We start from the raw sequence: 12161 nt of genomic DNA, 5'->3' as shown, positions 1-12161 counted from the left end.
CATGAAGTTAAAAAAAAAAAGCTAAGTTTTCTTGTCCACTTGCTCATGCACTTCGTATCATTATTTCAAGTGAAAAAAATATTAGTTGTTTTATATTTGAAAGAAAAGAAAGATTGTGTATTATTAGTTGTGTTCTTTATACAAGTTTATATAAAAATGGCGCTATCTAAAAACGGCGTGACTTACACTGTCACTTTTACAAGCAACAAGTCATCTAATTAATTACTTTTATGTTTGTTACAACGCCATCACCAATGTGGTTTTATGTCAACAAGACAGCGTCAGAAGCACAGCCGGCTCAATAAAGGAAGTCACTTTTTACTAAAAGAAGCACCGGCAACACACTGAGACAAATGTGATATCAAATAGAAGGAGGCAACATGCATACTTATTTTAAGATATAATATACATCTATCTGTGTCGGCCCTCTGATGAGGTGGGGACTTGTCCAGGGTGTACTCCGCCTCCTGCCCGAATGCAGCTGAGATAGGTGTCCCCCGTCCCAATAGGGACATACATGGATATACAGTATATATATATATATATATATATATTTTATTTTTTATTTATTTATTTTTTTTATTTTTATTAGTTTGTATTTGATTTGTACCCACAATTTCCCCATCTGTCTTTTGTTATCTTCTTCTTTCCATCCCCTCCTGCTCGTATATATATATATATATATATATATATATAGATATATACACATATATATACATACATACGTGTATACATACACATACTTATTTACACATATATATTTACATACTTTATATGTATATATGTACACATACATATATACATACATACACACACTTATATATATATATATTAATTTAAAAAAAAAAAATATATATATACATATATATATATAATTATCTGAATATTTGTGCAGAAGGGGATGGAAAGAAGAAGAAAAAAAGACAGAAGGGAAATTGTGGATACAAATCAAATACAAAATAAGTGAAATAAATTAAAAAAATATATATATATATATATATATACATACACATACATACATACATACACATATATATATATATATATATCTATATATATAGGGATGGCATGGCGCAGTGGGAGAGTGGCCGTGCGCAAACCGAGGGTCCCTGGTTAAAATCCCACCTAGTACCAACCTCGTCACGTCCGTTGTGTCCTGAGCAAGACACTTCACCCTTGCTCCTGATGGGTGCTGGTTGGCGCCTTGCATGGCAGCTCCCTCCATCAGTGTGTGAATATGTGTGTGAATGTGGAAGTAGTGTCAAAGCGCTTTGAGTACCTTGAAGGTAGAAAAGCGCTATACAAGTACAACCCATTTATCATTTATATATATATATATATATATATATACACATATATATATATATATATATATATACATCCATCTATCCATCCATTTTCTACCACTTATTCCCTTTGGGGTCGCGGGTTGGCGCTGGTGCCTATCTCAGCTACAGTCGGGCTGAAGGCGGTGTACACCCTGGACAAGTCCCCACCTCATCACAGGGCCAACACAGATAGACAGACAACATTCACACACCAGGGACCATTTAGTGTTGCCAAGCAACCTATGACCACCGCTAATGTCACATCAGTGGAGTAAAAATGATCAACTTGGACATACCCGCAAGAAGTTGAAGAGACAAATAGACATCCAGTTGGTCAGAAGTTTCTCAACTACTGATTCAGTTCTGGGGGTGAAAGATAAGCATAACAGCAATAAAAGTTATTCTAACTCCTCATTAACATGGATGTCTGTCGTCCTTCTGACCTTCTAAGCATGAGTTTGGGGTTCTTGGCCACATATTGCTCCACCAGGTCATTGAGCAGCGTCTTCAGAATGTCCGTGAAGTACTCCAGTTTACCATGCAGGGCCACGGTCAGCAGGGAAGCCACGTAGGCTCTGTCCCTGGGGGAGAATGTCTGCTGGGCCTCCAGAGTGTGAATAAACTGCAAGATGAAGACCACCACTTAAAGAGGGGACGCGGGAAACATTTATAAAGGGGACAGCTGACCTTGGTGAGAAACAGTTTACTGTTGAGCAGATTGGACAGTTGAACCAGGCCTTGTTCCACAGTCTGCCGCCGGCTTTCTGGCACGTCCAGATCCCGTCTCAGGGGCGACTCCTTGTGGCCTGGGAAGAAAATGCGCTCGGCGTAGGCTCTGTAGTCCAGAAAGGGAATCCCCGAGCCCACCAAGTCACTGGACATGTCCATCATCTCTGTCATCAGGTCTGATGGAAGAAGAAAATGCAAGTCAAGAATAACAAGAACAAGGTTCAGATAAGACAACATAAAGTGGGGCGAGAAAGTATTTAGTCAGCCAGCGATTGTTCAAGTTCTCCCACTTCAAATGATGACAGAGGTCTGTCATTTTCATCATAGGTACACTTCAACTGGGAGAGACAGAATGGGACAAAAAAATCCAGGAATTTTAAAGAATTTATTTGTAAATGATGGTGGAAAATAAGTATTTGGTGACTTCAAACAAAGAAGATCTCTGGCTCTCACAGACCTGTAACTTCTTCTTTGAGAAGCTCTTCTGTCCTCCACTCATTACCTGTATTAATGGCACCTGTTTGAACTCATTATCTGTATAAAAGACACCTGTCCACAGCCTTAAACAGTCAGACTCCAAACTCCACTATGGCCAAGACCAAAGAGCTGTCAAAGAATTGTAGACCTGTACCAGACTGGGAAGAGTGAATCTACAATAGGCAAGCAGCTTGGTGTGAAAAAATCAACTGTGGCACCCACCTGTTCCCAATTAGCCTGCACACCTGTGGGATGTTCCAAATAAGTGTTTGATGAGCATTCCTCAACTTTATCAGTATTTATTGCCACCTTTCCCAACTACTTTGGCACGTGTTGCTGGCATCAAATTCTAAAGTTAATGATTATTTGCAAAAAAAAAAAGTTTATGAGTTTGAACATGAAATATGTTGTCTTTGTAGCATATTCAACTGAATATGGCTTGAAAAGGATTTGCAAATCATTGTATTCTGTTTATATTTACATCTAACACCATTTCCCAACTCATATGGAAACGGGGTTTGTAGTTACTGACAGTGGTTTTCTGAAGTGTCCCTGAGCCCATGTGGTGATATCCTTTACACACTGATGTGGCTTTTTGATGCAGTACCACCTGAGGGATCGAAGGTCCGTATAATAATTGCTTACATGCGGGGATTTTTTTCCAGATTCTCTGAACGTTTTGATATTACACACCATAGATGGTGAAATCCCTAAATTCCTTGCAATAGCTTGTTGAGAAATGTTGTTCTTAAACTGTTCGGACGATTACAAGTTCTGACCCTCACCCCGTCCTTGTTTGTGAACGACTGAGCATTTCCTGGAAGCTGCTTTTATAGCCAATCATGGCACCCACCTGTTCCCAATTAGCCTGCACACCTGTGGGATGTTCCAAATAAGCGTTTGATGAGCATTCCTCAACTTTCTCAGTCTTTTTTGCCACTCGTTCAAAATTTTTAAACACATTGCAAGCATCAAATTTTAGTTCGACCATTAAGTATCTTGTCTTTGCAGTCTATTCAATCAAATATAAGTTGAAAAGGATTTACAAATCATTGTATTCTGTTTTTATTTACATCTAACACAATGTGCCAACTTCATTGGATTTGGGTTTTGTAATAAAATTGATTGATTCAATGTTATTGAAATGAATAAGTTTTAAAAGGCTGCCATGAATTCATGCATGTTAGACCACAATAATCCCATTAAAAAGCCTGTTAAATCCTGGATGGACTGGCATGTAAGAACCGCTACCTGTGAACTCCTTCTTGCAGCGGTCTCGCACGCTGGTCTCCAGATTCTCCAGCTGGATCTGCACCTTCTTGTAGTCCCTCATGGCCTGTTTGCTCTTCCTCCTGGCAACCGGCAGAGGAGTGAGACACAGATGTGAAAAAAAGAAGTGGGTGATATTCCCCCTGGCATGTGTTTACCTGTAGATGAGGACTATGATGAGCACGATGAGAGCCACGATGGAGGCTCCCACCCCGACTCCCACCTGAGCCTCCATGGGGAATATGGACAGAGCCTGGCTGTCATACTGAACTCGACCCAGGGAGAAGTTCAAGTTGCCCATTTTCACCTGGGGCGAAAAAAAAGAACAGAAAGTCTTAGGAACGTTAGCATCATACCGAAATACTGCTTGATACAAATCCCAATTAACAAAAAAACACACTATAGTATCATTTTTAAAGTCCTACTGAAAGCCACTACTAGCGACCACGCAGTCTGATAGTTTATATATCAATGATGAAATATTAACATTGCAACACATGACAATACGGCCGCTTTAGTTTACTAAATTACAATTTTAAATTTCGCGCCAAAATATCCTGCTGAAATGTCTCGGTATGATGACGGGTATTCTGGACATCTGTGTTGCTGAATCTTTTGCAATTTGTTCAATGAAAAATGGAGACGTCAAAGAAGAAAGCTGTAGGTGGGAAGCGGTGTATTGCGGCCGCCTTTAGAACACAAACACAGCCGGTGTTTCATTGTTTATATTCCCGGAAGATGACGGTGAAGCTTTACTATGGAACAGAGCGGTCAAGCGAACACGGTTGGATTGGACCACACACACAAAGTACATTTCGAAAGATCATGTTTTGAAGAGGGCAGAGATGGGCATCGCCACCACTGGTCGACTGGTGCTGAAGAAAGGTGCGGGGCCGACCTTCAGGTTGTACAGGTACGACCATATAATCTCACTAAAACACTAGTAACACAATAAGCAGATAAGGGATTTTCCAGAATTATCCTAGTAAATTTGTCTAATAACATATGAATAGCTCCCACTGTATAGTCTTTTGTTATTATTTTCTTTTCTAGTCCTTCACTCTCACTTTCCTCATCCACAAATCTTTCATCCTCACTCAAATGAATGGGAAATCGTCACTTTCTCGGTCCGAATCGCTCTCGCTGCTGGTGGCCATGATTGTAAACAATGTTCAGATGTGAGGAGCTCCACAACCCGTGACATCACGCGTACATCGTCTGCTACTTCCGGTACAGGCAAGGCTTTTTTATTAGCGACCAAAAGTTGCCAACTTTATGGTGGATGTTCTCTACTAAATCCTTTCAGCAAAAATATGGCAATATGTTGAAATGATGAAGTATGACACATAGAATGGAGCTGCTATCCCCGTTTAAATAAGAACATCTCATTTCAGTAGGCCTTTAAACCTGTAATAACTTCCATGCTATAAGTGTAACATAAGTTAAACCAGGGTTCACCAACACGGTGCCCGCGGGCACCAGGTCGCCCGTAAGGACCAGATGAGTCGCCCGCTGGCCTGTTCTAAAAATAGCTCAAATAGCAGCACTTACCAGTGAGCTGCCTCTATTTTTTAAATTGTATTTATTTACTAGCAAGCTGGTCTCGCTTTGCTCGACATTTTTAATTCTAAGAGAGACAAAACTCAAATAGAATTTGAAAATTCAAGAAAATATTTTAAAGACTTGGTATTCACTTGTTCAAATAAATTCATTTATTTTTTTACTTTGCTTCTTATAACTTTCAGAAAGACAATTTTAGAGAAAAAATACAACCTTAAAAATGATTTTAGGATTTTTAAACACATATACCTTTTTACCTTTTAAATTCCTTCCTCTTCTTTCCTGACAATTTAAATCAATGTTCAAGTTTTTTGTTTTTTTTTATCGTACAGAATAATAAATACATTTTAATTTAATTCTTCATTTTAGCTTCAGTTTTTTTCACTGAAGAATATTTGTGGAATATTTATTCAAACTTATTATGATTTTTATTTTAAAAAAAAATTCTGGCAAATCTAGAAAATCTGTAAAATCAAATTTAAAGTCTTTTGAATTTCTTTTAAAATTTTTGTTCTGGAAAATCTAGAAGAAATAATGATTTGTCTTTGTTAGAAATATAGCTTGGTGCAATTTGTTATATATTCTAACAAAGTGCAGATTGGATTTTAACCTATTTAAAACATGTCATCAAAATTATAAATTCAATCTTAATCAGGAAAATTACTAATGATGTTCCATATATTCTTTTTTTAATTTTTTCAAAAAGATTCGAATAAGCTAGTTTTTCTCTTCATTTTTTTCGATTGAATTTTGAATTTTAAAGAGTTGAAATTGAAGATAAACGATGTTTAAAAATGAAATTTTCATTTTTTTCATGTTTTCTCCTCTTCTAAACCGTTCAATTAAGTGTATTTTTCATCATTTATTCTCTACAAAAAACCTTCCGTAAAAGGAAAAAAATGTACGACGGAATGACAGACAGAAATACCCATTTTTTTATGTATACAGATTTATTTATTAAAGGTAAATTGAGCAGATTGGCTATTTCTGGCAATTTATTGAAGTGTGTATCAAACTGGTAGCCCTTGGCATGAATCAGTAGCCAAGAAGTAGCTCTTGCTTTCCAAAAGGTTGCTGACCCCTGAGTTAAGCAGTAAAATATGAGACTCACAGTGAACTCAGGCAGACTGTCCAGAACATCCTTCTTCTGGCCGGCTGCTACTGACGGCTGTTTGGCGGGTGGTTCACAGTACAAATGGTTGTGGGTCAGGGTCTTCACAGAACACACACCTTCCCCGATCCGAGCCTCCACCTCGTGTTTGTAGATGGCCAGGTCCAGGTTTTCTCCCTGGACGGCACCAATTGACATAGGACATGACAGAAAAAAAGGACCATTTGATTGATTGATTGAAACTTGTATTAGTAGATCTGTCAGCCTTGTCCCTCATAGTTTGGTTGTGTTAGTTTTTCCTCTGTGTGTAGTATTTCCTGTCAGCGCTCTTGTTTTGGTTCTGTTTCCTCTTTGTCTCCCTGAGTGCTGTGGCTGATTGGCACCTGGCCACACCTGGTGTCAATCAGCCAGCTGCTATTTGAACCTGCCTTCCCATCCAGTCTTTGATTGATTGATTGATTGCAACTTTTATTAGTAGATTGCACAGTACAGTACATATTCCGTACAATTGACCACTAAATGGTAACACCCCGATAAGTTTTTCAACTTGTTTAAGTCGGGGTCCACGTTAATCAATTCATGGTACAAATATATACTATCAACATAATACAGTCATCACACAAGTTAATCATCATAGTATGTACATTGAATTATTGACATTATTTACAATCCGGGGGGTGGGATGAGGAGCTTTGGTTGATATCAGTACTTCAGTCATCAACAGAGAAATGGACATTGAAACAGTGTAGGTGTGACTTAGTAGGATATGTACAGCCAGCAGAGAACATAGTGAGTTCACATAGCATTAGAACAAGTATATACATTAGAAGTACATTTGAGTTGTTTATAATCCGGGGAGATGGGATGTGAATGGAGGAGGGTATTAGTAAAGTGTTGAAGTTGCCTGGAGGTGTTGTTTTAGAGCGCTTTTGAAGGAATATAGAGATGCACTTACTTTTATACCTGTTGGGAGTGCATTCCACATTGATGTGGCATAGAAAGAGAATGAGTCAAGACCTTTGTTAGATCGAAATCTGGGTTGAACGTGGTTTGTGGAGCTCCCCCTGGTGTTGTGGGTATGGCGGTCATTTACGTTAAGGAAGTAGTTTGACATGTACTTCGGTATCAGGGAGGTGTAGCGGATTTTATAGACCAGGCTCAGTGCAAGTTGTTTTACTCTGTCCTCCACCCTGAGCCAGCCCACTTTGGAGAAGTGGGTTGGAGTGAGGTGTGATCTGGGGTGGAGGTCTAAAAGTAACCTGACTAGCTTGTTCTGGGATGTTTTGAGTCTAGATTTGAGGGTTTTGGAGGTGCTGGGGTACCAGGAGGTGGAAGCGTAATCGAAGAAGGGTTGAATGAGAGTTCCCGCTAGAATCCTCAAGGTGCTTTTGTTGACCAGAGAGGAGATTCTGTAGAGGAATCTCGTTCTTTGTTTGACCTTTTTGATGACCTTGGTTGCCATTTTATCACAGGAAAGATTAGCCTCTAGAATGGAAGCTAGGTAGGTGATGTCATCCTTCCGTCCGTGCTGGATTATTGTCGCTAATAGCTGTCGATGTTGTGCTGCTACTTGTCGCTGTTCCTGTACGCCGTGGACTGCTTTCCCTCTTTTTTTTTGCTGGTTCCTGTTTCCTGTTTCCAATTTGTCTGTTCCTGGTTCCTAGTTTGTGTTTTTTCTTTCAATTTTGGACGTTAAATCATGTTTTCCTTTGTAATGCCTGCCACCATCTCTGCATCTTGGGGTCCGTCACAAACACAACCTGACAAGATCGCAGAGTAGAATCCTACTTGACATTTAATCACTTTTTTTAATTGCAAGTTTTCAATCACAAATGTATTGTCTTAAAATGATGTGGGTTTTTAGGGTGTACAATTAAAAGTAAAAAAAAAATAAAAAAAATATTATACTGTAGTGAAGTGAATTATATTTATATAGCGCTTTTCTCTAGTGACTCAAAGCGCTTTACATAGTGAAACCCAATATCTAAGTTACATTTAAAGCAGTGTGGGTGGCACTGGGAGCAGGCGGGTAAAGTGTCTTGCCCAAGGACACAACGGCAGTGACTAGGATGGCGGAAACGGGAATCGAACGTGGAACCCTCAAGTTGCTGGCACAGCCACTCTACCAACTGAGCTATGTCGCCATGTATTCATATTGTGATGAATACATGGCCTATAGGACATAAAGGGATTGTGTGATAGTCTGTGATATCATGAAGAACCCAGCAGAAGTAGTGGGTTTGACAAAATACATGATTGATTGAAACTTTTATTAGTAGTTTGCAGAGTACAGTACATATTCCGTACAATTGACCACTAAATGGTAACACCCCCATAAGTTCTTCAACTTGTTTAAGTCGGGGTCCACGTTAATCAATTCATGTTAGTGAAGTGAATTAGTGAATTACATTTATATAGCGCTTTTCTCTACTGACTCAAAGCGCTTTACATAGTGAAACCCAATATCTAAGTTACATTTAAAGCAGTGTGGGTGGCACTGGGAGCAGGTGGGTAAAGTGTCTTGCCCAAGGACACAATGGCAGTGACTAGGATGGTGGAAGCGGGAATCGAACCTGGAACCCTCAAGTTGCTGGCACGGCCACTCTACCAAACTAGCTATGACAAGTCAGGTTTTAACACTTTAAACCAAGTAGAATCAGAGAATAATTTCTTTTTTTTCCTGGTGTTAGCGTTCAACGGGAGTAAAACGCATCGTTTGAACGCCTTTAAAATATATTTATCTGGAACTTTGGCGTAGTTTGTGTTGTCAACACAGCTAGCTAGCGGTATATAAAAACATTTGTTCTTAGAACGTCCACACTCCACGGACACAGCGTTGACATAAATGAGTAAAACATATTAATATGAATTGATATCATATTAATATTGTTGAACAATAAAGCTTACAATGGTAATTGTTGTATATTGTAAACATTGTATAATATGTATTATAATAACATATCAGTATATATTATATTCTGTATATATAATATGTAAATATAACATATATTTTTTGTCTACATTATACCTACTCAGTGGTCTAGTGGTTAGAGTGTCCGCCCTGAGATGGGTAGGTTGTGAGTTGAAATCCTGGCCGAGTCATACCAAAGACTATAAAAAAGGGATCCATGACCTCCCTGCTTGGCACTCAGCATCAAGGCTTGGAATTGGGGGTTAAATCACCAAAAATGATTCCCGGGCGTGGCCACCACTGCTGCTCACTGCTCCCCTCACCTCCCAGGGGGTGATCAAGGGTGATGGGTCAAATGCAGAGGACACATTTCTCCACACCTAGTGTGTGTGTGACTATCATTGCTACTTTAACTTGACTTTTTTTTAAGTTTAAGCTTCTTTCTGTTTTTGTGCCCTGGTGTCCATGATCCTCTCCATCCTTATTAGAGATGTCCAATAATGGCTTTTTTGCCCAATATCGTCCAACTCTTTAATACCGATTCCGACACCAATACATACAGTCGTGGAAAGAACACATTATTATGCCAACTTTTGTTGTGATGCATTAAAGAATGTAACAAGGTTTTCCAAAATAAATCAACTCAAGTTATGGAAAATAAAAATTCCATATTTATTATTGAAGTCACAAAGTGCTTTTTTGTTAACATGCCTCAAAACAGCAGAGAGAGCATGAGGAGGTTGAGGTGGGCGGAGTTAGGGTGGGCTGGGGGGTGCATATTGTAGGGTCTCTGAAGAGTTAGTGCTGCAAGGGATCCTGGGTATTTGTTCTGTTGTTTTTATGTTGTGTGACGGTGCGGATGTTCTCCCGAAATGTGTTTTTCATTCTTGTTTGGTGTGGGTTCAAGTATTTCACTCATTATTATGTTACATCCACTATGGACTACACTCTCACAATATTATGTTAGATCCAATATGGACTGGACCCTCACTATTATGTTGGATGTTAGACACTATGGACTGGACCCTCACTATTATGTTGGATCCACTATGGACTGGACTCTCACTATTATGTTAGATCCACTATGGACTGGACTCTCAAACTCTTGTGTTAGATCCACTATGGACTGGACTCTCACACTATTATGTTAGATCCACTATGGACTGGACTCTCACACTATTATGTTAGATCCACTATGGACTGGACTCTCACACTATTATGTTAGATCCACTATGGACTGGACTCTCACTATTATGTTAGATCCACTATGGACTGGACTCTCACTATTATGTTAGATCCACTATGGACTGGACTCTCACACTATTATGTTAGATCCACTATGGACTGGACTCTCACACTATTATGTTAGATCCACTATGGACTGGACTCTCCCTATTATGTTAGATCCACTATGGACTGGACTCTCACTATTATGTTAGATCCACTATGGACTGGACTCTCACTATTATGTTAGATCCACTATGGACTGGACTCTCACTATTATGTTAGATCCACTATGGACTGGACTCTCTCACTATTATGTTAGATCCACTATGGACTGAACTCTCACTATTATGTTGGATGTTAGACACTATGGACTGGACCCTCACTATTATGTTGGATCCACTATGGACTGGACTCTCACTATTATGTTAGATCCACTATGGACTGGACTCTCAAACTCTTGTGTTAGATCCACTATGGACTGGACTCTCACACTATTATGTTAGATCCACTATGGACTGGACTCTCACACTATTATGTTAGATCCACTATGGACTGGACTCTCACACTATTATGTTAGATCCACTATGGACTGGACTCTCACTATTATGTTAGATCCACTATGGACTGGACTCTCACTATTATGTTAGATCCACTATGGACTGGACTCTCACACTATTATGTTAGATCCACTATGGACTGGACTCTCACACTATTATGTTAGATCCACTATGGACTGGACTCTCACACTATTATGTTAGATCCACTATGGACTGGACTCTCACACTATTATGTTAGATCCACTATGGACTGGACTCTCACTATTATGTTAGATCCACTATGGTCTGGACTCCCACTATAATGTTAGATCCACTATGGACTGGACTCTCACACTAGTATGTTAGATCCACTATGGACTGGACTCTCACACTATTATGTTAGATCCACTATGGACTGGACTCTCACACTATTATGTTAGATCCACTATGGACTGGACTCTCCCTATTATGTTAGATCCACTATGGACTGGACTCTCACTATTATGTTAGATCCACTATGGACTGGACTCTCACTATTATGTTAGATCCACTATGGACTGGACTCTCACTATTATGTTAGATCCACTATGGACTGGACTCTCTCACTATTATGTTAGATCCACTATGGACTGGACTCCCACTGTTATGTTAGATCCACTATGGACTGGACTCTCACTATTATGTTAGATCCACTATGGACTGGACTCTCACTATTATGTTAGATCCACTATGGACTGGACTCTCACTATTATGTTAGATCCACTATGGACTGGACTCTCACACTATTATGTTAGATCCACTATGGACTGGACTCTCACACTATTATGTTAGATCCACTATGGACTGGACTCTCACTATTATGTTAGATCCACTATGGACTGGATTCTCACTATTATGTTAGATCCACTATGGACTGGACTCTCACACTATTATGTTAGATCCACTATGGACTGGACTCTCACACTATTATGTTAGATCCACTATGGACTGGACACTCACTATTATGTTAGATC

General features: G+C 39.3%; 1 protein-coding gene across 3 annotated transcripts in view; it reads right to left on the bottom strand.

Moving 5' to 3' along the window:
- Nucleotides 1–12161, bottom strand: part of plxnb1a (plexin b1a) — a 188147-nt gene that overhangs the window by 23114 nt on the left and 152872 nt on the right. For all 3 annotated transcript variants that reach the window (XM_061904912.1, XM_061904913.1, XM_061904914.1), the window contains 6 exons: nucleotides 6475–6651; nucleotides 3962–4110; nucleotides 3786–3886; nucleotides 2016–2233; nucleotides 1772–1950; nucleotides 1625–1691 (listed from right to left, as the gene is read on the bottom strand). In XM_061904912.1, coding sequence (XP_061760896.1) covers nucleotides 1625–1691; nucleotides 1772–1950; nucleotides 2016–2233; nucleotides 3786–3886; nucleotides 3962–4110; nucleotides 6475–6651 — 891 coding nt within the window. The remainder of the gene's footprint in view (nucleotides 1–1624; nucleotides 1692–1771; nucleotides 1951–2015; nucleotides 2234–3785; nucleotides 3887–3961; nucleotides 4111–6474; nucleotides 6652–12161) is intronic.

The sequence above is a fragment of the Nerophis ophidion genome, linkage group LG06 (genome assembly GCF_033978795.1).
Source record: "Nerophis ophidion isolate RoL-2023_Sa linkage group LG06, RoL_Noph_v1.0, whole genome shotgun sequence".
Classification (NCBI taxonomy): domain Eukaryota; kingdom Metazoa; phylum Chordata; class Actinopteri; order Syngnathiformes; family Syngnathidae; genus Nerophis; species Nerophis ophidion.
Note: the sequence above shows the minus strand (reverse complement) of the source record. Positions and strands in the feature narration are given on the sequence as shown.